The 27,397-nt window shown below is 42.2% G+C and overlaps 1 protein-coding gene across 1 annotated transcript; it reads right to left on the reverse strand.

The window, feature by feature from the left end:
* Window positions 1–9,302: 9,302 nt before the first annotated feature.
* On the reverse strand, window positions 9,303–17,678 carry LOC129840363 (inositol-3-phosphate synthase 1-A-like). The gene is made up of 11 exons (XM_055908180.1): window positions 17,387–17,678; window positions 13,726–13,848; window positions 13,474–13,635; window positions 12,604–12,736; window positions 12,074–12,267; window positions 11,788–11,937; window positions 11,475–11,690; window positions 11,054–11,218; window positions 10,735–10,848; window positions 10,441–10,658; window positions 9,303–10,270 (listed from the first exon to the last, which is right to left on the reverse strand). Exons 2-11 carry the CDS (start codon window positions 13,837–13,839, stop codon window positions 10,081–10,083), a joined length of 1,656 nt encoding a protein of 551 aa, XP_055764155.1. The 5' UTR covers window positions 13,840–13,848; window positions 17,387–17,678; the 3' UTR covers window positions 9,303–10,080.
* Window positions 17,679–27,397: the final 9,719 nt, after the last annotated feature.

Here is a 27,397-nt window from a genome sequence, read left to right on the forward strand (position 1 = left end):
ACTAAGTCAGTTTCTCACGCTGCTGTTTCCAACGTCTTATCATCGACTCATTAAGGCTCCCGTGCAGCAGCACTATTTCCTTTTCCAACAGCCAGATCGATCGCCTTCAAATTGAAAGCTGCATCATATGCATTTCTCCGTGTCTTTGCCATGATGAGGGTGACAAAATGACTACCGTAATCAGAATGATGGAAAGTTTGAGCACGCTCGATTTACGTCACATTATGTGACGGTGCTCAGTTTTTTGGCGGCATGAATTTGTGAAAGCGGGAAAAATCCATAAATTAGCCGTGTCATTGTATAAAGCGCAAGGTTCATAGCGTGGGAAAAAAGTAGCGGCTTATAGTCCGGAAATTACGGTATGTAAATAAGGTATTTCTGTTTTTTATTTGTAATAAATTTGCAAATATTGATTAAAAAAACTTTTTTCGCTTTGTCATTATGGGGTATTTTGTGTAGATTGATGAGGATAAAAAATATATATATTTGTGTGAAAAAAATATATATATGTGTGAAATGTTCATTGAAATTGAGGTTGTTTTTAATTTTTTTTACACGTTACTACTTTTGAGTTTAATCCATAAGTGATTCTGTTTTGCGTTGTTGAAAATAATCCCTGACTGGTTGAAGGCCCTCCGGGACTCCGCGAGCCCTCCTTCCTCCTCCTCTTCCTCCACATCATCCTGCTCCTTCTTGGAATAGGCCTTCATCAGCCAGGGCTGGAGGGTTACCCTGGCTCCCCCAACAACACATATCTGGACAAGATAATGTGCTTTCAGTCAATTTAGCTGATAGGACACAGGTCACCAGAGGGTGTCACGCTCTATCACAAGGATGACGCTGGAGAGACGAAGCAGGTACGGGGAGTAACATTTAATAAATAACGGACATGGAACGAGACATAAACAGCGTTAGCAAACAGAAAACAATCAATGCAGCAGCAGGGAACAGAGCAAGGGAACAGACAAATATAGGGGAGGAAATTAACATGTAATAAGTGAGTCCAGGTGAGTCCATTAACGCTGATGCGAGTGACGAGGGAAGGCAGGTGTGGGTGATGGATGGCAGGAGCGTGTGATGCAGGGTAATCTGGCGCCCTCAAGCGCCAGGGGAAGGGAAGAGCGGGAGCAAACATGACAGAGGGATAACAATAATAATTGTAGCACTGGACTACTACTTTGGTCATACTTATACAAGTAACAATGATAGCACTATCTAAAAGGCTAAATAATAATAATAGCATCAATGATACCTCAGGGGCTTTCCCATGAAGCTTGGGGGTGGGTCAGGTGACAGCCCGCCCTCAGAGGCCGATGCCCAAAGTGCTGAGTTCTGCAAGATGGCCGTCGGCTCAGTGCTGCTGGGGAAACCAGCACATACGTCCCAGAACTGACCCAGCCCATTCACAGCCACCTAACAGACAGACAGGAGTGTTACTACCTCACAGACAGGCAGATGACTGTTACTAACTCACAGACAGACAGGCAGTCAGACACAACGACATACTGTAAAACTTCAATTAAATGCTGAGTCTCAAATAGCCACCTGTCCCTTTCAATAGCCGGGCATCGACACACATTTCAGCAAATGTGTGTCTAAATTAATTGTCATCGGCACATGCTCTCCATGGTGCTAAACCGCAAATTCGGCCGTGTATGATATGCAGCCTAGTCTTTGCAAGTCTGATCTGCTAAGGATTTGTTATTCTAATGTTTATATTGGTCATACTGGTCACGATAAACAGTGTGGCAGTCTTTTCAACATTTTATTGAGCAAAAATAGATGCCTGGCTCAAATAGAAGCCTGTCTCTAATAAGCGCTGGTTGTGTTCAGCGATTGAAGCAAATAAATGCCCGGGCTATTGCAGCAGAGGTCCTGTCCTACCTGGGAGACCACAGAGAGCCACCCATCTGTGTTGGCGTAGTTGGCCACATTAGCGGACGGCGTGAGGATGGAGCGGAAAATATGGAGCGCAAGGGTTGGTAATGTTCTCTAGTTGCACCGTGATTAGCTCAGTGTTCTGTCACTCATGGGGACACTATGTTACCGCATAATCTACGGGGAGAGCTCGAAAATTCAAGCCCGTTGGGTGCTGCCATAGATTTACATTACAAGTTCCCATCCAAGCAGGATCAATGTCATTGGCCACAGATAAAATGACGACAAATCACATTATATGTACCGTAGTTTTGATTGGACTGATCATGTCAACATCATACTTTCAAAATCTTAGCTCACAAGCTAGCGGTCATCATCATGAATCAAGTCGACAATCTACTGGCAAATCCTTTTCAAACCTTGTCATGTGAAGATAAATTAAAGACAAAACGTATTGGGGCTCATCAGCCATTGAACATAAATATTACACAAGTTGGAAATCACAAATTGAACAATGAGTGGTTTAGAAGGAATCAGTGGCTAATTGCAAGCTTTTCAAACCAATCACTAGCCTGCTATTCAGTGGAGAAGGAGTGTGGTCTGGATTCAAGGGTCTCTTTTCCAAGCCTTAAAGGATAAACATTCACTTGCAACACACCATGGGCCAGAAAAGGTTGAATACATTGGCCATGCTGTCAATCCAGTATGACTTCTGCTGCGTTCAAAACAACTGGAAACTCGGAACTGGGAAAGCTCAGACTTCAGTGAGATCAAGACAACTGGGAACCCTGAAAAAAACTAGCTCCGACTGGGAAAATACGTTTTCAATGGTCATCCAACTCAGAATTCCAAGTCGGGAACTCAGGCCTCTTTCTAGAGCTCTGACCTGAAGATCACTGACGTCATGATTCAACCTTGTTTTTCTATGTATACTGTAGTTAAGAAAGTAATACTAAGTGCATGTTGGGTAGTACTTGGTTGCAGGAAGATTAGAACAACACCAGGTCGAACTTCCGGTAGGATTTACCATGAATTTCAAAATAAATGTACTGCTAATGCCATTTAAAAAATATATATATTTAACTAGGCAAGTCAGTTAAGAACAAATTCCTATTTACATTGACGGCCTTCCCCGGCCAAACCCTAACCCGGACGACGCTGGTCCAATTGTGCATCGCCCTATGCGACTCCCAATCACAGCCGGTTGTGATACAACCTGGAATCGAACCAGGGTCTGTAGTGACGCCTCTAGTACTGAAATGCAGTGCCTTAGACCGCTCTGCCAGTCGGAAGCCCTCTAGAGCGAACAGATTAGTGTTTTAACCAGCCACACCAAAGAATAAAGATATGATCAAACATGTCCAGTGTTATCCATCATTGTAATCATGTACAATAAAGGAAAACATGTCCAGTGTTATCCATCATTGTAATCATGTACAATAAAGGAAAACATGTCCAGTGTTATCCATCATTGTAATCATGTACAATAAAGGAAAACATGTCCAGTGTTATCCATCATTGTAATCATGTACAATAAAGGAAAACATGTCCAGTGTTATCCATCATTGTAATCATGTACAATAAAGGAAAAGGAGGCATTCAAATTACATCCATAAAAAAGCAACTTTAAAAACAAGAGATGTACTTGTACTTTGCTGAATTGTGTCAAAAACAGATACTGTATTTTAAACAAATAGCCGTTTTGGTGGGCTTTCTGTACATATAGACGACAGTGTTGCAGGGACTGCAGTCTTAAGAAATCACTAAATATTCTGAGTAAGACAGAGTGGTGTGGGCTAACTGAAGCCAGCAGTGTACTGGCAGGTAGGTCACTACAATTGGAAGGTAGAATGTTCTTAGAAATTTGGTTCTGATGTTTTTTACTCCACACAAATCTGGTTCTAACTGACGCTTTTCCCTCCACACAGGGGCACTATCAAGTTGTCATCTTCTCCATCTACAGTATAGGGTTGTGTTGTCACAAGTAAAAAGAGATTATTTCATTTTCAAATATATATAAACAAGTGGCCCGCTGAGTTCAGACCTTGGTGCCTTAACTCATGTATTCATAACGTATTCATGTTGTGATGTGTGAACACATAAAAAAAATGATGACAAGTTTTCTATTTGTTGTGAAAGTATCGTGTCTTCTCAAGTTTACTTTGAAAGAGAAGCAACGTTTCTCCCCTGTGTGAACAGTCTGGTATTTTAAATGGCTCAGGTAGGCAAAGCATTTATTGCATATTGGACACCAATATGATTTCTTCCCTGTGTGTATGGTCTTATTCATTCTAAGGCCCTGTGATCGAGTGAAGCATTTTCCACGGTCTATGCAGCGATAAGGTTCCCCCAATCTGTGAGATATCATGTGGGGGGTTAAGTTTAGTTTCTGGTTGAAAGCATTTGCAACAGTCTTTGCAGCAATATCATTTCTCTTGTATGCATCGCTGTATGTTTCACCAAGTCTTCCTTTCTTTCTAAACATTTGCCACAGACTTTACAGTAATTTGATTTCTTTGAGTGCACACTTGGAATGTCTAGTTAAAGATGCCTTCGTTCTGTAGCATTTGCTACATTCTTTGCAAGGATGCAATTTCTCACCCATGTGATCGGTTTCATCATATTTGAAATTGCTTACCATAAAATTTCAGAGTTTCCTAATTCCTACCAGCATATGAATGTGGCATAAGTCGTTCAGTGACAAACTCATCAAGAGCTGTAATTTGGTCATCACTAGAGTCTATGGCCACGAAGTCATAAACCCTGCCCATTTCTACAATTTATCTTCTTAAAATTTGATTTAAAACCTAACTCTAACCTTTTTTTGTACCTTTATTTTATCAGGGAGTCATAAAATGCAAGCAGAAAGCAAAACACGATCATAAGAAACACATTCATCAGTAATAAGGTGCTCAATCAGATTTCTCAATTACTCTAGAGCAGGTATTCCCAAACTGCGGTACGTGCAATGCCGTCGGGGGTACGCCAAATAATAATGTGATTCACATTTTCAAACAACCGAGGTAAAGACCGTTTCAAGTTGGCATACCCCCGACAGCAATGCACATACCCCAGTTTGGGGAAGGTGAACGGAAAGGCACTGGAGCAACGAACCGCCCTTGCTGTCTCTGCCTGGCCGGTTCCCCTGTCTCCACTGGGATTCTTTGCTTCAAACCCTATTACAGGGGCTGAGTCACTGGCTTACTGGTGCTCTTCCATGCCCCCCCTAGGAGGGGTGCGTCACTTGAGTGGGTTGAGTCACTGATGTGATCTTCCTGTCCGGGTTGGTGCCTCCCCGTGGGTTGTGCTGTGGGGGAGAACTTAGTGGACTATACTCGGCCTTGTCTCAGGATGGTAGGTTGGTGGTTGGAGATATCCCTCTAGTGGTGTGGGGGCTGTGCTTTGGCAAAGTGGGTGGGGTTATATCCTGCCTGTTTGGCTCTGTCCGGGGGTATCGTCGGACGGGGCCACAGTGTCTCCCGACCCCTCTTGTCTCAGCCTCCAGTATTTATGCTGCAATAGTTTATGTGTCGGGGGGCTAGGGTCAGTCTGTTATATCTGGAGTATTTCTCCTGTCTTATCCGGTGTCCTGTGTGAATTTAAGTATGCTCCCTCTAATTCCTTCTCTCTCTCTCTCTTTCCCTCTCTCTCTCTTTCTTCTCTCAGACGACCTGAGCCCTAGGACCATGCCTCAGGACTACCTGGCATGATGACTCCTTGCTGTCCCCAGTCCACCTGGTCATACTGCTGCTCCAGTTTCAACGGTTCTGCCTGCGGCTATGGAACCCTGACCTGTTCCCCAGACGTCCTACCTGTCCCAGACCTGTTGTTTTCAACTCTCTAGAGACAGCAGGAGCGGTAGAGATACTCTGAATGATCGGCTATGAAAAGCCAACTGAAATTTACTCCTGAGGTGCTGATCTGTTGCACCCTCTACAACCACTGTGATTATTATTATTTGACCCTGCTGGTCATCTATGAACATTTGAACATCTTGGCCATGTTCTGTTATAATCTCCACCCGGCACAGCCAGAAGAGGACTGGCCACCCCTCATAGCCTGGTTCCTTTCTAGGTTTCTTCCTAGGTTCTGGCCTTTCTAGGGAGTTTTTCCTAGCCACCGTGCTTCTACACCTGCATTGCTTGCTGTTTGGGGTTTTAGGCTGGGTTTCTGTACAGCACTTTGTGACAGCTGATTTAAGAACAGCTTCATAAATACATTTGATTGATTGATCTTGCTGCCAAGGGAATGCCTGTCAGCTTGAAAGACGTTTTGGACACTACAGTGAAAATGGTTAGCTTTGTTAAAGCAAGCAAGGCCCCTGAATTCTCTTGAATTTTCTGCATTATGCAATGATATGGGCAGCGACCATGTAACACTTTTACAACATACAGAAGTGCACTGGTTATCAAGGGATAAAGTATTGACACTTTTTTTTAATTTTTATTGATAGACGAGCTTAAAGTTTTCTTTACTGAGCATAATTTTCACTTGTCTGACTGCTTGCATGATGACTAGTTTCTCACACGACTGGCCTATCTGGGTGATGTGATCTCGCCTGAATGATCTGAATCTAGGATTACAGGGACTCTCCGCAACTATATTCAATGTGCGGAACAAAATTGAGGCTATGATTAAGAAGTTGGAGCTCTTCTCTGTCTGCATTAACAAGGACAACACACAGGTCTTTCCATCACTGTATGATTTTTTGAAGCACCTGAGTGAGTTGGGTGCGCATTTACGCAGGTACTTTCCCGAAACAGACGGCACAAACAACTGGATTCGTTATCCCTTTCATGCCCTGCCTCCAGTCCACTTACCAATATCTGAACAAGAGAGCCTCATCGAAATTGCAACAAGCGGTTCTGTGAAAATGGAATTTAATCAGAAGCCACTGCCAGATTTCTGGATTGAGTATCCTGCCTTGTCAAATCGCGCTGTTAAGACACTGATGCCCTTTGCAACCACGTACCTATGTGAGAGGGGATTCTTGGCCCTCACTAGCATGAAAACTAAATACAGGCACAGACTGTGTGTGGAAAATGGTTTAAGACTGAGATTCTCTCCAATACAACCCAACATTGCAGAGTTATATACATCCTTTCAAGCACACCATTCTCATTAACCTGTGGTGAGTTATTCACCATTTTTGATGAACAAATCATGTTTTATATGTAAGATTGTTAAATAAAGCGCAAAATTATTGATTATTATTATTACATTATTTGTGCCATAGTCCTATGAGTTCTTTGTCACTTCCCACGAGCCGGGTTGTGACAAAAACTCACACTCATTCTTATGTTTAATAAATGTATCGTATAATGTGTGTGTGTGGCAGGCTTACAATGATGGCCAAAAACAACATTTGAGAGTGCGCTGACCCTGGTGCTAGAGGGGGTACGAAGCTGGAGGTTGAATGTTTGAAGGGGTACGGAACTATATAAAGTTTGGGATCCACAGGTGTAAATAAATGTAATACTGAATCACTGAATAATGCAGACGCAAAACAAAAGGAGTTTGAGGAACTTATTCAGGAAAGATCAGGTTTCATTTATCTACAAAACAGGAAATTGGATGGAGAATGGCAAAAACTGCACCAACTTCTCCCTAAAACTTCAATATAGAACTGCGACCAAAAATAGCCTACAATTGTTTTACAAACCTGGAGAAATCCTTATCTCACTAACAGAGATTTTGAATGATGATGTAAAATATTTTAAACAAATGTTATTTTGTCAAGTTTCTCCAACCTCCCTTGAGGATACATTTTGTGATATCCTTCTCATGTTAAACTATCTGCAACACAGTTTTTGGTGAAGGCCTAATTACACATGATGAACTAGGGTTGGTAATTGATTCATTTTAGATGGGGATATAGATAAACTTTTTATGAACTACTGAAATAACAGTTACTTCTCTGAGAACTTTGAATTGTCAAGAGGCGTAAAGCAAGACTGCCCTCTGTCACCATCCCTATTTCATTATGGCCATTGAATTGTTAACATTAAAGGGCTTAAAGATAAGGGACTAGAGGCAAAAGTATCAATGTGTGCTGATGACTCATATTCTCAAGTCCTCAATCTTCAACCTTGAATGGCCTCATTGAGGACCTGGATAATTTCTCAATTTTCTCTGGACTAAAACCCAACTATATTCCGGATTGGGTCTCTAAAAGATACAAACTTTAAATTGCCATGTGGTCTCCCGATTTTAAATGGGCGGATGGTGAAGTTGATGTGCTTGATGTAACATATCCTGGAAAAGTTGAGCGATCTTGTGATTATTAACTTCGATCGAAAGAAAAATAGATAGGTGTTTCCCTTTCCACTGTTTCAAGATTCTATCTATTTAAGGGAAGATTGCCCTGATTAATTATCTTGTGATATTGCAGTTTACATATTTATTCCATGGCATTACCGTCTCCAGGAGAATCATTTTTCAAATCACGGGGACAAAAAATGTAATATTATTTGTAATGGCAAACCAGATAAAGTTAAACGAGCATATTTATATAACCAACATGAGTTTGTAGGGTTAAAACTATTACGGCATTCAACCTCTCTTAAAGTCTCCATCGTATCCAAATAGGTTTTCTAGCAAGCTACTAAGAGAGGCCCATTCTATGTTTTCGAGTGGGCTCTTTGCCTTTTTGCATATTAAACATTTTCATTGGATTGGCAATGGATCCCTGTTTTAAAGTATCCTCCTTTTTAAAGTCTTTTACTTTCATCATCCAGAAAAGGGAGAACTAATATGACAGCAAATAATATGGCTAAACTCCAATGTACTGATAGAGAAACATGTTTGGGGGAAAGAAATGTACAATGGGATAACATTGTAAACAGGAACGGTAAAATTGTCACACACGCAACTAACAACAGTGTATGGACGTGTATGCTCAATAAAAAATTACAACGCATTGCGGCTCTGCCACAAAATTGAAAGAGACAATTACTTAAACAAGAAATTAAAGAATTAGTCTTCCCCCATTAAAAAAAAATCATAAATAGCTTAAAAATGATTGAATTAATGAAGTCAAAAGGTTTGACAGCAATACTGTATAAAAATTATTGTCAGTTGGGAACAAGTTTGATGTCCCAATACCTTGGCATCGGGTCTATGAACTGACATATAAAACAACAAGTGACATCAATCCGTTTGTTTCAATTTAAGCTATTACATAAAAGTACTTGCTACAAAAATAATGCTCAATATATGGGACATTGAACAGTCAGCCTTGTGCAGACTGCCACGAGGAAGCAGAATCACTAGAATATATTTTCTGGTACTGTCTATTGGTGGCTCACTTTTGGAGTCAGGTCCAGGTATGGTTGTTATGTTATAAAATCAGGGACATGCAAACTGTATTGTTAAGAGATCTGAAAAAACGGTATTGTTAAGAGATCTGAAAAAACATGATCAGCTAATGGGAAATATGAATTTACCCTTTATTTTTTGGACAAATTCAGTATAAATGTTACAAGGACACTCAAAAGACAGCATAGTAAAATGGAGGGATGTATTGCAAAAGGAAATAGCAAAATGGCATTACACTGGGAAGGATGGGTTAATCTGTGGACATTGGAGGGTTGGATTTAAGATCAGAATGAATGGTGGATTGGCTGCTGTGGGTGAAAATCCATCACTTGAAGAAAGGGGAAATTAGGAATATATGTATAATGGTTTTAAAATACAGACGTCGTAGATGTGCGTGAGAATAGCTGTAAGTAGCAGTAGAAGTATTGTTAGTTTACTCCAATCAGGGTAGGGTATGGTAGGGTAACATTGCATGTTACATATCATTGGAACAAATACATAAACAGAGTTTGGTTAAGTTTGTATGTATATGAGCAATAAGAGTCTACAACCACAGAATATTAAACTGGTTGTCCAAAAGTTACAATGGTTAGAGCCAACTAGAGGGTATTTTTCCTACTGTATGCATCCTACACAAATAGGCCAAATAAATCCTGATCATCATACAGTATGCTGTATAGAGTTTGCTAACTTTCTATGGATCTAATTTAACTGCACTATATATAAGTATCTAAATATGTGCTAGTGTGTAACCCCAGGAAGCTGCTGCATGTGCAACAGCTAATGGGGATCCTAATAAACTAAACTATGGATGTAATTGTTTCTCTATGGCGGTGGACACTTCTAGAATCTTCCCAGTGATGACAGAGACCTAATCTGCAGCCATTATCCAATCGTTGCCTCTTTCACCACGTGTGCGCAGACACCATTCTGTTGGGAGGCGTGGTAACCGTTGCTTAGGACCATCTTGGTAGCCACATTGTCGTAGATACGGTTGTCGTGGCGAGGCAGGAAGCCCCTCTGCAGCTTGTGCTCCAGGTGCATGTGGTTCTGAGGGGGGAGACCAAGGCATGCTCTGAAAGGGAAAAGGGATACCTAGTCAGGTGCAAAACTGAAGGAATATAACCACAGAGACCGTCCCAACATTATTAGTGGACAAGAGAGACGGGAAGTTCAGTAATAAACATTATGATTGGTGACCACTAAGACAAATCCCTAACAAGACAGGGTGGTATGTGTTCTGACCTCATGATGTTCTCAATGCAGGCTCTCTGTCTGAAGTAGGCATTGACCAGCGGGGCTCCAGGGGGAACGAGGGGAGCTTTACACATGAAGGAGAGGATAGCCAGGACACTGTGGAAGGACTGGAAGGTCTCTGATCCTTGGGGCCGAACACATACACGCTGACACAACTCTGTGAGGAGGACCAGGTCCAGGATGATAGGGCTGGCTAGCAGAGAGTCCTGGAGAGACACCTTTTGTTAGAAAGAAATCAGGTTGAGGTGTGGGTGTGTGTGTGTGTGTGTGAGAGAGACTCACCTCACAGGTGTTGTGCATTGCGATAGTGTTGGTTCCTCCCATCATGATCTCAGAGGTGTATTCATCCATCGCCCTCTTACTGTCCCCCACATACGGCACATACTTAATCACCACCTACACACACACAGCAAGACAACTGAGTTAAGTATTTCTCAAGAAAAACTACAGATACTTTCTGCCACTTAGTAAAACAAATGCAATGCTATTGATATCTACCAGGTATGAAAAAACACATTCAACTCAACGCAGATCAGGTTTCTCTGTGTTACACACACACACACACACACACACACACATACGCAAACAACCGCAGACTTACACAGTGGTCAGGTTTCTCCCCTTTGCGGTACAGTATAGGGTTGGAGTTGACCATGTCATCCACCACATTGCTCTTGGAGATCTCCTTGGAGCGGAACTGCTGCGGTGCTGAGAGGTTCATACCATCGTTGTTGCCAAGGTGATTGTAGCTGACAATGGAGGTGGGCTGTCATGGCAACAGACGGCAACACGTTATTTTACAGTCTGGTATTAACCTAGTGTTACACACATGAAATTGCCCTTATACCTGGGTACTATTGTTGTAATAACAGTGTTTAAACATGTTGTATAGTGATTTTAGAATAACTTAGTAATTGTATAATTATGTACTTCGTCATTAAACAAGTGGAACTGGGACTGTTCACATAACAGAAGTCCTATTGAAGTGAATGAAGCATCAAATGACTGGGTCGACCTCTAACCTTGATCCCAGCACTGATGAGGAAGTCGACCAGGACTGACTTGATCTTTGTCTGACCAGACTTGAAGTCATCTCCTGCTATGAACACGTTTCTCTCCACAGCCAGCTCTATCGCCCCAGGGACAAACGTGTTCTGGGGAGAACCGTTAATGTAGGCACAGCCCTCCAGGATACTGGCTACGGCAAACAAAGTAGAGGGAGACACCTCCCCACCTGACTGATAGAGACAGAGAGAGAGAGAATGTAAGAGAGAGAGAAGGCGAGAACGAGACAGACATAATAGTATAGATAGAATAGAGCCGTCAGATCTCTACCTGTATGGCAGCCAGGAGATTCTTGGCCGTGTCGTTGACCCCGGCTGTGAGGTCACAGAAACGTTCGGTGTTGGCCGTCCACAAAACGATGACCTTGTCCACGCCGCTTGAATGACGGAAGTCCTGAATGTCTGCTCTGATCTGCTCCACCTGCAGGGAGAGAGAGAAGAATCACTACTCAGACACACAGAGATACATAGGGTATAGGGTGTATGGAGTAAGAGCTAAGGGGTTAGGGGACAGGGTGTACGAGGCACATACACACACTACTTGGGATTGGGCGTACCTGTTCAGCCATGGTCCCTTTCAGAATGTTGTCTGCTCGGCCCGCCTGGTTGGCAGCTATGAATTCTGGGATATAGATGGAGGCCCGGGGTCGGAGGTGGCTCATGTGTGGGCGGAGCTTCTCCTGGAGGGACCAATCAAGGACCTCGGCTCTCTCCATCGCACTGCCCAGATCCATGGATGAGATGTCCCAGCCTGACACACACACTCTCTTTATTTAATTAGTTAGCTAAAGTTTTACAAGCCTAATGTCTCTTACAAGAAAACCTGTCAGACAGGTCCAAAAGAATATAGCAGACCAGTTAGACTAGAGGACCAGAGGTGTGTACTGTACCTCTGCCTCCAGGGCAATGCTGAATAATGGTGCTAGATAAACTGACATAGTTAAACAGGAGGTTAACGACCCCACGAGCCGGACAGACAGACAGTCCACATGGAGACTTTTACCTTCTCCTTCTCCACAGTGGCCCCTGAAGAACTGACCTAGCGTCAGCACTCCTTCTCTGATTACACACACACACACTCCTTTACCATCAAAGATGATATCATTAGGGTGCACCATGGGTAGGAGGTCACGGAATGGAATGTTAACTTCCTTTCCATCTGGCCCTGCACCTAAACACACAGTTGAGGACTGGAAGAGGGAACCGTAGTAGTTGGCTTTCTGGGAAGGGGGAGGGGGGGTTCAAAAGGGGGGAGGGGGTAATAAAACAGACAGAACAAAAATAAATAAGTATTGAATAATAACACATTAAATCAGTGGTATTCAAACTTTATCTACAGGGACTCCTTTTTTTCCCCCGCCAGAATTTCAGCCAACCCCACCCAAAATCTAATGACACAACCTTACATTTAAAAAATACCGTACATTTGGATTTGCACATCAACAAATAACCTTTGATTCACTACATTTTTATCTCTCTTATCAAAATTAAGAAAAACAAATAAATGTACTCAAAATTATTTTTCAAAGGATCTTTCTCAAAAACATTTATATTATCCTATACAATAATGTTTACTTTTAAATTTGTTTTGGCGAGCCCACTGCAATTCCCCCCGGGACCCCACTAGGGGGCGCGACCCCAACTTTGAATATCTCTGCATTAAATGGAGAATGATTTGAGGGATTTTTTTCAGACAGGAAAAAAAAAACATTTGGGGAAGTAATGTAGCCCATATAAAAAGGTAAAGGACTGCCTGTGTTGTAAACAGTGTGTCAGTCAAACCCCTTAACACTCCACTAAACCCATCATATCAGTGTGTGTGTGTGTGTGTGAACCCATCGCTGTATCAGGGGTATAATGAGGCTCTGCTAGCTAGCTCTGCATCAGAGGAGAGACATGTCTTTGGAAATAGGCCATAAAACTGTCACCAAGTAGGATCAATGAGACACCACCTTACCTGTTCTCCAGTTTTGGTTCTCCAGGTGAGTCCCAGTCTGTTGGCCAGGACAGCAGCGGTGACAGTGGTCCCATTGTTTCCTCCCCAGCCAACTAGCATCACCCCCAGCTTGGGGACATGTCGCTCAGTACGGAACTCAAGCTCACTAACGGACGGGGTTAGCTGGAGGGGTGGAGTGGAGAGATTTACACAGTTAGAAATGAGATAGGTGATGCTGGTGTGTGTGTGTGTGTGTGCGTGTGAGAGACTTACTGTGAGTGTGTCTCCGTCCCTGCGTACAGCAGTAGTATGGTAGAAGTACTGAGCCTCGATGTGTGTATCTGTGTACTTCACATTGGGATTGTTGATACGAATGTTCTCAGTCATGACTGCAGGCTTGAGAGAGAGTGACAGAGAGAGAGGCAGAGAGACAAAAAGAAAGAGAGTGAAAGAGTGCAACAGGACAGCTAGGGGACATTTAGGGAAGATAGGGTTCCTTGGCTTCATTTATTTATTTGAATTACTTAATTTCCACAAATATAGTTAAAAGAATATTAACATTTGAAAAATAAGTATTGACTGAATAAATTGACAACGTAGCAAACGATGCAAATAAAAAGTTAGCTAGCTTAATATTGACAATATGGTCAAACTATCTACATTGATAAGTTGAGGCTAATTGTCAAAAGCGTATTTGTCATCATCTTTTGGTTGAAAAGATGAAACGTTAGTGGTGAAACGTTACAACTGGAGTAACAACATTTTCTCAGATATTCTGACTTGAATTACGATTTGGAGGGTCGTTCAAGTGAAACGTCTCAGTCGGAACTCCGCACTTCTGATAGTGATACGCCACAAGCCACGACTGTAAAGTTAGCAGCAGTAGCGTTAAGCATCAACAGTCGAATCAGCGGTTCACCTTCAAAATAAAAGTCATGCATTGAAACTGATGCAGACTGATAAATAGTGGAATCATGCCACAATTGGACTGGATAATGGGGAACAGGGATGGAATGTCGTTAATTTCAACAAATGACAATATTTAATTAATTTTAGAATATACAGCAAAATCAGTTGAAATCACACTGTGGATGTAGGCACAATAGATTTCAGATTTGCATTGGGGCTTTAAGTCAAATTTTATTTGTCACATGTGCCAAATAGAACAGGTATAGGTAGACCTTACAGTAAGAAGCTTACTTACAAGCCCTTAACCAACAATGCAGTTAAGAAAATACCCCCCCCCAAAATTAAGAGATAAGCATGACAAATAATTAGACAACACAGTAAATAACAATAGTGGGGCAATAGATACAGAGTCAATGTATCTATATACAGAGGGGGGGGGGGGGGGGGGGCAATAGTCTGGGTAGCCATTTGATTAGCTGTTCAGGAGTCTTATGGCTTAGGGGTAGAAGATGTTTAGAAGCCTCTTGGATCTAAACTTGGCGCTCCGGTACCGCTTGCCGTGCGGTAGCAGAGAGAACAGTCTATGACTAGGGTGGCTTTGGCAATTTTTAGGGCCTTCCTCTGACACTGCCTAGTATAGAGGTCCTGGATGGCAGGAAGCTTGGCCCCGGTGATGTACTGGGCCATACGCACTACCCTCTGTAGTGCCTTGCGGTCGGAGGCCGAGCAGTTGCCATACCAGGCAGTGATGCAACCCGTCAGGATGCTCTCGAAGGAGCAGCTGTAAAACCTTTTGAGGATCGAAGGACCCAAGCCAAATCTTTTCAGTCTCCTAAGGGGGAATAGGTTTTGTCGTGCCCTCTTCACGACTGTCTTGGTGTGCTTGGACCATGGTTTGTTGGTGATGTGGACGCCAAGGAACTTGAAGCTCTCAACCTGCTCCACTACAGCCCCGTCGATGAGAATGGGGGTGTGCTCGGTCCTCCATTTCCTGTAATCCACAATCATCTCCTTTGTCTTGATCACGTTGAGGGAGAGGTTGTTGTCCTTGCACCACACGGTCAGGTCTCTGACCTCCTTCCTATAGGCTGTCTCGTTGATGTCGGTGATCAGGCCTACCACTGTTGTGTCATCGGCAAACTTAATGATGGTTGGAGTCGTGCCTGGTCGTGCAGTCATGAGTGAACAGGGAGTACAGGAAGGGACTGAGGGGCTCCCGTGTTGAGGATCAGCGTGGCGGATGTGTTGTCACCTAACCTTACCACCTGGGGGCAGCCCGTCAGGAAGTCCAGGATCCATTGGCAGAGGGAGGTGTTTAGTCCCAGGGTCCTTAGCTTATTGATGAGCTTTGAGGGCACTATGGTGTTGAACGCTGAGCTGTAGTCAATGAATAGCATTCACACAGGTGTTCCTTTTGTCCAGGTGGGAAAGGGCAGTGTGGAGTGCAATATTGATTGCATCATCTGTGGAACTGTTGGTGCGGTATGCAAGTTGGAGTGGGTCTAGGCTTTCTGGGATAATGGTGTTGATGTGAGAGTTTATGGCCCTACTTACTGTATATTAGAAACGGCTGTCTAAATTGTTAAAAATACCACTGACAAATGTAACAGACAATGGATGAAGATATCATAAAACGTTGTAGCCTACTGGCACAAACAAATAATGAGTGGAGATCGGGCATTTGTTGGAATTCAGGTATTCAAGTTTTTGTCCGAACACTGTGAAAATTGTCAAATTCCCCTTATAATCCCTTTTTTTCCTGCCTGGCTCTAGATTACACCCATCTATAGCCTACATAGGCCTCATCAAGAGGTTCTGATCTCTTGGCCTAACGGTTAAAGCGGTTGTTTGACAGTCGCTGTACCCGGGGTGAAGTTGGTGTCAGATGTGGGATGGCGCCCTCGCAGAGGCATGTACACGTGACTGGGTACATATATCCGTTCAATGTCTATTTTAGATTAACAGTTGGTTGAGTTGTCAACTAACGTGAAATCAACAGAACATTTCACCATGACATTGGATTTAGTTTTTTTTTAAATGGGTGAAAAAAACATGAAATTCCCTTACATTGATGGCTTTTTGCAAATGCAATGCAATCCAATCCAGTTTTCCACATTGATTTAACATCATAACATTTATTTATTTTTGTTGAAATTAAGAGGAAACAATGTTGATTCAACCAGTTTTTGCCCAGTGGGGAGGGACTTGGTACAGAGCATTGGTTCCCCACCAGGGGTAGTAGGACCCCTGGGGGTACTTGGCTTTTCCACAGAGGGTACTTGAGAAGACTCGAGACCATAGACATACTGGTAAAATGCACACGAGGGGTATTTCAGGGGTACTCCGGGCAGAGTAAAATTCAGTTGGTGGTTTGGAAACCGAAAAAGGTTGGGAACCACTGGTATAGAGAGGCGTGGGGACAGCTCTCCGGTAGGAAGTAATATAGCAACCTTTACCAATACCTAGCCACCTTGTCAAAAGGATCGGATCTCTTGGCCTAGCGGTTTAAGTGTTGGCTTGATAGTCGCTGGGCCAGGGTTCGAATGCGGGTTTGGGCTACCCCCCAAATCGCCTGAGATGCAAAATCATTGTATTGCTTTGAGCCTATTTCAGCCATTACTGGAGTGTGTTCGACAGGTCATTACTAAACGTTAACGGGGAAAAACTAATGGCACAAGCAAGATTGGGTTCGAGTCGCCAGCGTAAAATGAAAGCAATCGATCCAGTGACAATAGGCTACAGGAAACAAAGGAAATTGATGGCTGAAAATGAGAAATCCTCAGCTGGTCAGACTTGGAAAGCGAGTTGATGTTTATACGCTGTATAGAATTACCGTTAGATTGTGAATGCATGGAGTTTCAGGCGAATCGGTTACTGTAGCCTACAAAACACATTTCTGAAGAGTAGCCTATGTATGCACAGATATTAGCACCGTAACTCCTATTGCGGAACTTGGGAATTCACTTCAGTAGTAAAAGAAAAAGCCTAGTACGCACTGAAAGCCTACGCACTTTAGTCTACTTACAGTGAAATACGTTGGAGTCTGGAGATGGAACTTTTTCTTCCCAAACAACAGTGATAGGTTACGGACGGTTCTTCGTTGATTTGATAGCTTGCTTGTTTAGATTGTTCTGTTATATTTAATCTAATAACCTAGTAAATCGCTTGTTCTCATGCGCAGTCCGACCTCTTCAATTCGTCAAGTGAGCCGAAGTGACATGAAGATGTGATGTTCCAATATTGGCGTTGCGAGTGCTGGAGGATATCCAGTAGATCCCCGTTCATTTATAGATGGCTTAGTAGCAGAGCCGGACTGGCTACTTGTAGGCAGAGGAGTGTCTATGCAAAATCCCCGACATTTACATATATGTACACGCCAGTAAAATTAGACTAGTCTTGCTATTAGGAAAATATAGACATAAAACATTATTATGTCATACAATTCAAGAAGTCCTAACGTTTCAGCAGTTGACTTGTGCTTTATGGACAATAATAGTTAAAGGATATTTATAATTATCTAATATATATTACTGCTATTACACTCTGATCAATAGGCTTTATTGTTCAGTGATTCTGACAAAGTTGTGCTTTTTTGTATTTCACAATCAAATCATGGTGTCACCTGGTCATGCTGCTGCTCCAGTTTCAATTGTTCTGCCTGCGGCTTTGGAACCCTGACCTGTTCACCGGACGTGCTACCTGTCCCAGACCTGCTGTTTTCAACTCTCTAGCAGGAGCGATAGAGATACTCTGAATGATCGGCTATGAAAAGCGAACTGAAATTTACTCCTGAGGTGCTTACCTGTTGCACCCTCTACAACAATTGTGATTATTATTATTTGACCCGCTGGTCATCTATGAACGTTTGAACATCTTGGCCATGTTCTGTTATAATCTCCACCCGGTACAGCCAGAAGAGGACTGGCCACCCCTCATAGCCTGGTTCCTCTCTAGGTTTCCTCCTAGGTTCTGGCCTTTCTAGGGAGTTTTTCCTAGCCACTGTGCTTCTACACCTGCATTGCTTTTAGGCTGGGTTTACATCAGCTGATGTAAGAAGGGCTTTATAAATACATTTGATTGATAATAATGTTAAGCTGATGTGAATCAAATAGTTTGTTACCATCACTCTTGAAGGTGATGCTGGCGACTGGTGACTTGCAGCCGCCCGGAGGCCCAGCCTGATGACTAAATCACGATGTATGACATTGTTTAGATAGCTGACCATTTGTGGGCAGTGGCAACCCGTCATTCAGGGCAGGCAGAGTCCCATCAGTTTATTTTGTTTTGACTGTTTGCATGTTATTTTGGCATTATTCCGTGTCACATTTCAGTTCGCAAACGATGTAACAAAAAAATTAAGTATGGCACCTCCAAATGCAGGTGTTTCAGCCTAACCCAGTGGAAAAATACTGAGCCTAGGGGCTGGTAATGTTCTCTAGTTGTGCCGTGATTGGCTCAGTGTTTTGTCACTCATGGGGACACTATGTTACCCCAATATCTGCCGGGGAGAGCTCGAAAATTCAAGCCACTTGGGTGCTGCCATAGAGTCACATCAGAAATGCCCATCCAAGAAGGCTCAAGGACTTTGACCACAGATAAAATGATGCCAAATTATGTTATATGTACCATAGTTTTGATTGGACTGATCATGTCAACATCATACTTTCAAAATCTTATCTAGCAAGCTAGCAGTCATCATCATGAATCAAGTCAACAATATACTGGCAAATCCTTTTCAATCCTTGTCATATGAAGAGAAATTATGAAGAGAAATTATAGATAAAATGTATCGGTGCTCATCGGCCAGTGGACATAAACATTACAAAACAAGTTGGAAATCGCAATTTCAACACTGAGTGGTTTGGAAGGAATCAGTGGCTCACTACAAGCATTATAAAGCAATCATTAGCCTGCTATTCAGTGGAGTGGATGTGTGGTCCAAGTCTGGATTTAAAGGTCTCTTTTCCAAGCTTAAAAGGATAAACATTCAACATTGGCCATGCTGCCAATCCAGCATGACTTCTGCTACGTTCAAAACAACTGGAAACTCTGAAATGGGAAATCTCAGACTTCAGTGAGTTCAAGACAACTGGGAAATCGGGGGGAAAAATTAACTCCGAATGGGAAAATACATTTTGAATGGTCATCCAAATCGGAATTCCAAGTCGGGAACTCGGGCCTCTTTCTAGAGCTCCAACCTGAAGAACACTAACGTCATGATTTAACCTTGTTTTTTCTGAGTTCCCAGTTGTCTTGATAGCACCATAAATCCAGAGAATGCCAGACTTTGATGACAAATTTGCCCACGAAGGACCGCCTCGCCACCTTCCTGTTCAAGTGAGCACAGCACAACAAGATGAGTCCAAAAATGTATTGTATGCTGCTGCATAAATTATGTAATATGCCAGGGAGATATGTATACTGTAGCTAAGAAAGTAATGCTAAGTGCATGTTGGGTAGTAAGCTGTTAGTAGCCCATGTGCCTCACCCTAATAATTTCGTCCCTTTTCCCTTCATAATTTAGCCTTGTCAGGGTTTGTGTGCAGAGATGTAGCGGAGTCAAGCGCAGGACACAGGTGTTGAGCAAAACAACGGCGTTTACTCAAAATACAAGCAAAAATTCCTCATAGGGAATATAACAAACACACATGCACCAACAACAACCACTAACGAAACAAACAATCACGGACAGAACAGAAATGTATGCCAGAGGGTTAAATAGGGAACATTATAGGGGAATTGAAACCAAGTGTGTGTAATACAGACTAAACAAAACGAAACTGAATAAATGGATCGGTGGTGACTAGAAAGCCGGTGATGTCGACCGCCAAACACCACCCGAACAAGGAGAAGGGCCGACTTCGGCGGAAGTCGTTACAAGCCTACTGTTCTGACTTGAGGGTGCACATGTAGCCTATAGCCTGTTCTAGAGAAATGTAATGATTTAATATTGTAAGAGCTTTCATTGTCTGCTTATATGCCTCCTTTATTTATCCTACGGTTCTGACTTGGTGTACAGAGACAATACTGCAAGAACGGCCCATGTTCTGAATTCTGTCGCTGTACATTTCAAAAGTGCTGAACAAATAGTTATATTGACTACGTCCGTCCTAGCTAGCTCATTAATGTCTTAATCGAACTTCTACTTCCTCCCAATCCCGGGTCCGGGAGCACCCCCATCAGTAAAAAAGCTGACTAGCATAGCCTAGCATAGCGTCACAAGTAAATACTAGCATCTAAATATCATTAAATCACAAGTCCAAGACACCAGATGAAAGATACACATCTTGTGAATCCAGCCATCATTTCTGATTTTTAAAATGTTTTACAGGGAAGACACAATATGTAAATCTATTAGCTAACCACGTTAGCAAAAGACACCACTTTTTTTACTCCACCATTTTTCCCTGCATAGGTAGCTATCACAAATTCGACCAAATAAAGATATAAATAGCCACTAACCAAGAAACACTTTCATCAGATGACAGTCTGATAAAATATGCTATACAATAAATATGTTTTGTTAGAAAAATGTGCATATTTCAGGTATAAATCATAGTTTACCATTGCAGCCACCATCACAACTCTCACCAAAGCAACTAGAATAACTACAGAGACCATCGTGTATTACCTAATTACTCATCATAAAACATTTCTTAAAAATACACAGCGTACAGCAAATGAAAGACAAACATCTTGTGAATCCAGACAATATTTCAGATTTTCTAAGTGTTTTACAGCAAAAACACAATATAGCATTATATTAGCTTACCACAATAGCCAGAAACACACGCCGTTTACCAGCAGCAAAGGTTAGTGATTGTAACAAACAGGCAAAAGATATATAATTTTTGACTAACCTTCATAAACTTCTTCAGATGACAGTCCTGTAACATCATATTACACAATGCATAGAGGGTTTGTTCGAAAATGTGCATATTTAGCGGCACAAATCGTGGTTATACAATGTGATTAGTGGCCAAACTTCAAGCAATCTGTCCGGCGCCATCTTGGAAAGGCACCTATTCTAGTCGATAAGTAATCATAAACTTGACAAAAAAAATACAGGTTGGACAGCAAATTAAAGATACATTAGTTCTTAATGCAACCGCTGTGTTAGATTTTTAAAATTAACGTTACTACGCATACAGCGTGCGCTAAAGCGAGACCGCACCGAAATTCATGGCGGAATTATTATTTGACATTTGTCAACATAAATACGTATTAACAGCATAAAGACTGCTTACTATTTGCTGAGCTTCCATCAGAATCTTGGGCAAGGTGTCCTTTCTCCAGAACAATCGTCTTTTGGTTGAAAGATGTCCTCTTCTCCTGTAGAAATAGCAGCTAACGCTAGCCATCCACCGGAGAGGTGTCCAACTCGCGATAGCGCAAGACAAAGAAATTCCAGAAAATCGCAATAAACTGCTATAAGTCGGTTTAAATTAACTACCTTATGAAGTTTTTAAGACAAAAATCTAATTAAATCAGAGCCGGAGATATAGAACTGCTAAAACGAAAGCTTTTCAGGATGCCATTGTGATGTCCCTCTTGCGCCAGGCGCCCCGTTGAAAAGAACGGTCCTTCCGTTCCATGAGCTTTTATAGTGCCCCAGATGGTGCAATCCACTCCATTCAAATTCTCACCGCTTACTGACATCTAGAGGAAGGCGTATGCAGTGCCTGTAGCCCCATAGCTCACATGGGGACTTATAAACTGACCCTAGAACAGGGACCTCGATTTCAGAAATCTCAATTCCTGACAGGAAGTGTGCTGCAGAATGAGTTCTGTTTCACTCAGAGAAATAATTCAAACGGTTTTAGAAACTAGAGAGTGTTTTCTATCCAATAGTAATAATAATATGCATATTGTACGATCAAGAATTGAGTAAGAGGCAGTTTAATTTGGGAACGAATTTTTACAAAGTCGAAATGGCGCCCCCCTATTGACAAAAGGTTAATCGAAATTACGGACCTCTTATCCGCTTGTCGTCCCCTTATACCATAGTTTGCACATCTCAATTGTAAGTAGAAACCACATTTGTTTAAGCAAGTCAGCCCTATCAGCTATGGTTGTAAATGAGGCTGAATTAACTGTTTCGCTGCCAGACAAGGCTCCGTGTAACGTATTCGTCGTCTGAAGATGCGGAATCATCGGACCAAAGCGCAGCGTGGTAAGTGTTCATGCTTGTTTTATTAAAACTGAACACTATAACAAAAATAAACGAGAGAATAACCAAAACAGTCCTGTAAGGTGAAAACACTAAACAGAAATTAACTACCCACAAAAACCATGTGGGAAAAAGCTACCTAAGTATGGTTCTCAATCAGAGACAACGATAGACAGCTGCCTCTGATTGAGAACCACACCCGGCCAAACACAAAGAAATAGAAAACATAGAAAATGAACATAGAATGCCCACCCAAATCACACCCTGACCAAACCAAAATAGAGACATAAAAAGCTCTCTACGGTCAGGGCGTGACACTCCGCTGATAGACGGGTGTAGCATTGGTAAGGTGTTGGGACTGCTTTTGGGACTTTGCTGTTGGGACATCTTTATGTAGGCCCTAAAATTTTGTGGGCACCGTTTGTCAGCATTAATGTCCAATGAATGTATTGTTTAGTGTTGTATTGTGTAGTGGCTTTGCTGGCATGCATCTAAAACATTTTTAGGGAGTTTGCCCCACCAAGATTTCCATGCTAAAATCGCTAATGTTTGTGGGGTATCACAGGGGTCAAACACACCTTGTCGGTGGCCTTCTACAGGGAGGGACGTTCTCACAGAACCTTGGGAGGTGTGAGACAGATGAAAATGTGAAATCGACAAAATGAATGTTACTGTGTGAATTAAATTGTCATGTTTGGATTGCTTCAAAAGTTCATAAAGAGCCATGCAGTGTTTGGTTTTCGCCAGGAATAATGGGACCATGTCGTCCAAAAAGTTATAATTTTGAATCATCTGTCCATAGAACATTCTTCCAAGCGTCTTGATGATCATCCAGGTGCTTCCAGGTGCTTTTTGGCAAACTTGAGTAAACTTTTTGGACGACATGGGTCCCATTATGCCTGGCGAAAACCAAACACTGCATCCACATTAAGAACCTCACACCAACGGTCAAGCATGGTGGTGGTAGTGGGATGGTTTGGGGATGCTTTGCTGCCTCAGGATCTGGACAACTTGCCTTAATAGAAGGAACTGTTGAATTCGGGGTTAAACTTTGAACATTGCTATCCTAGAGACATGATACATCAGAAGTAAGACTATAGTATCTGAGGGGTGATAGATACTATTTTTTACATCAGAAGTTAATGATTATCTGTAGGAGCCAGATGGCTTTGGAATGTGCTGGGTGGTCGGGAGGAAGTCACAGGATTGCTATAGGTAATACAGGTGGAGATCTTTGGATTAGGCATCAATGGGGTTGAGGTCAGTTCAGGTCACCTTAAGGGAGAAGGAATGGTTTATTACCCTATCACTTTGTCTTCCTGTCAAACCATAAAAGATGTAAGGATTGGAGAGAAGGAGTGCCTAAATTGGAGTAAACATACTTGTGGTGGTGGAAACATGTTTTGTCTAATGCAGCTGTATTGATTCTCTGGGAAGAATTTTTACTCTGAGAATTAGAACCTAACAGAACCATGAATTCTGCTCTGTATCAGAAAATTCTACAGGAGAATGTCAGGGCATCTGTCTGTAAGCGGAAGCTGAAGCGCAGCTGGGTCATGCAGCAAGACAATGATCCAAAACACACAATCAAGTCTACGTGAAAATGTCTAAAAAGCAACTAATTGTACGTTTTGGAATGGCCTAGTCAATGTTCAGACCTAATCCCAATTGAGATGTTGTGGCAGGACTTGAAATGAGCAATTCATGCTTGAAAACCCACAAATGGCGCTGAGTTAAATCAGTTCTGCATGCAAGAGTGGGCAAAAATTCCTCTTAGAGATGTCAGAGACTGATCAACAACTACAGGAAGCATTTGGTTTCATTCATTGCAGCTAAAGGTGGCACAACCAGTTATTGAGTGTAAGGGGGATTGGGTGTTACATAACTTTGTTCATTAAATAAATAAAAGAAGTATCATTTAAAAAAAAAAAATTGTTAACTCAGGTTCCCTTTATTTAATATTAGGTTTTGGTTGAAGATCTGATAACGTTCAGTAAAACAAATATGCAAAAACAGAGAAAATCAGAAAGGGGGCAAACACTTTTCCACGGCACTGTATATCCTGATGCTTAGTCACCTTACCCCTATACATATCTACCTCTGTCACTCCTGTGTCCCGGCACATTGTAAGTATGGTACTGGAACTGACTGATCCTGTATATACATAGTATGCTTACTTACTTTCTAGTGTTCTTCTTATTTCTATTTCTCGTGTGTTTTTTTGTACTACCTTATGTTATTTTTAGTATTACATTGCTATTGATTACTGCTTTGTTGGGTTTAGAGCTGGCAAGAAAGATATTTCACTGTACTTGTGCACGTGACATTAAAACTTGAAACTGAAACATTGTAGACCAATCTCCCTGTAACGTCCTGACCAGAGTTCGTATGTGTTTTGCTTGTTTAGTGTTGGTCAGGACGTGAGCTGGGTGGGAATTCTATGTTGTGTGTCTAGTTTGTCTGTTTCTATGTTGGGTTAAATGTGTTGCCTGATATGGTTCTCAATTAGAGGCAGGTGTTTGACGTTTCCTCTGATTGAGAACCATATTAAGGTAGGCTGTTCTCACTGTTTGTTTGTGGGTGATTGTTCCTGTGTCAGTGTTGGTGCTACACGGGACTGTGGCGGTTAGTGTGTTTTGTCAGTTTGTATTAGTGTCTTGTTTTGTTTGATTAAATTCATTATGTCTAATTACCACGCTGCACATTGGTCCTCTGATCCTTCTCGCCTCTCCTCGTCGGAGGAGGAAGAGCTAGACTGCCGTTACACTCCCGGTGTAGCGTTCCATTACACTATAGTATGTTTTTTTCAACTTAGCCTATAGACTTTTAGATATGTTTGTATCTTTTGACAGTAAAGACATGTGGTATGGTATGTACCATTTAACAATTGTATTCTTATTGCATAACTGTAATAAATCGGATTACTTTTAAATGGATACGAAACCGTAGTCCTCATATTTCAGAGACGCTAATATTCTTTGAATTATTATTTGTTGAATGGTCTAATGGTAAGGGTTATTCACACTACACATCCCACATGCTTGGCCTCTAATTGTGCAGCTCTGAGTTAAGGTCAACTCAATCATTTAATGCTAGGACATAAGATATTCGTTATTTTGTCTCTTAGCCTCTTAATAGTATTCAGTGGTGACGCAAGGCTCGCTACCTTGGATAGATACGTTGGAAATGCTTATGGGCCTACAGCATTCACATAATAATAAAGTCAGATTAATGAATGTACTCTGAACAAAAATATAAACGCAACATATAAAGTGTTGGTCCCATGTTTTATGAGCTGAAATAAAAGATCCCAGAAGTTTGTCCTACACACAACATTTTGTGCACACATTTGTTTACATCACTGTTAGTGAGCATTTCTCCAGAGCTGTTGCCAGAGAATTGAATGTGAATTTCTCTACCATAAGCCGCTTCCAATGTCGTTTTAGAGAATTTGGCAGTACGTCAGCCCAGTACTTCCATAGGAACGCCACACTCTGCTTCTTCACCTGCAGGATCATCTGAGACCAGCCACCCGGACAGCTGATGAAACTGTGGGGTTTTGCACAACCAAAGAATTTCTACACAAACTGTCAGAAACAATCGCACGGAAGCTCATCTGCGTGCTCGTCGTCCTCACCAGGGTCTTGACCTGACTCTAGTTCAGCGTTGTAACCGACTTCAGTGGGCAAATGCTCACCTTTGATGCACACTGGCACGGTGGAGAAGACCGCTCTTCACAGATGAATCTCGGTTTTAGATACGCAGACATTGTATATATTGTCATGTGGGCGAGCGGTTTACTGATGTCAACGTTGTCAACAGAGTGCCCCATGGTGGTTGTGGGGTTATGGTATGGCAAGACATAAGCTACAGACAACGAACACAATTGCATTTTATCGATGGCACTTTGAATGCACAGAGATACCGTGACGAGATACCGAGGCCCATTGTTGTGCAATTCATCTGCAACCATCACCTCATGTTTCAGCATGATAATGCACGGCCCCATGTCACAAGGATCTGTACACAATTCCTGGAAGCTGAAAATGTCCCAGTTCTTCCATGGCCTCCACACCCACCAGACATGTCATCCATTGAGCCTGTTTGGGATGCTCTGGATCGATGTGTATGACAGCATGTTCCAGTTCCTGCCAATATTCAGCAACTTCGCACAGCCATTGAAGTGGAGCGGTACAACATTCCACAGGCCACAATCAACAGCCTGATCAACTCTATGCGAAGGAGATGTCGCGCTGCATTATGTAAATGGTGGTCACACCATATGCTGACTGGTTTTCTGATCCACGCCCCTACTTTTGTGTTTGTATCTGTGACCAACAGATGCATATCAATATTCCCAGAAATGTAAAATCCATAGATTAGCACCTAAATAATTAATTTCAATTGACTGATTTCTTTTTTTGAACTGTAACTGTTTTTAAATTGTTGCATGTTGCATTTCTATTTTTGTTCATTTGTAGTTTCTTATTATATTCAACATAATTCCAACCAACCTACACACACGCACACACACACGCACACACGCACACACGCACACACGCACACACGCACACACACACACACACACACACACACACACACACACACACACCACTGAGGTCCACGTTCACCACAGCCCATCCTGTGTGCAAACTAGACAAACCAGTCACCTCCCTACTGCCTCTCAACCACACCCTGACAACATGTGGTCTGACCACACGCTCTGTCCTTCACTCACCTTCGCTAACCACGCTCATATGATAATGAGTAACCTCTCTAAAATGTCTAGGCTGTAGCACAGTGGGCTAACATACATTCACACTTACTACAAATTCAGTAAAACAAGTCTCAAATATTAGGAATATG

Source organism: Salvelinus fontinalis, chromosome 41 (assembly GCF_029448725.1).
Source record: "Salvelinus fontinalis isolate EN_2023a chromosome 41, ASM2944872v1, whole genome shotgun sequence".
Taxonomy (NCBI): domain Eukaryota; kingdom Metazoa; phylum Chordata; class Actinopteri; order Salmoniformes; family Salmonidae; genus Salvelinus; species Salvelinus fontinalis.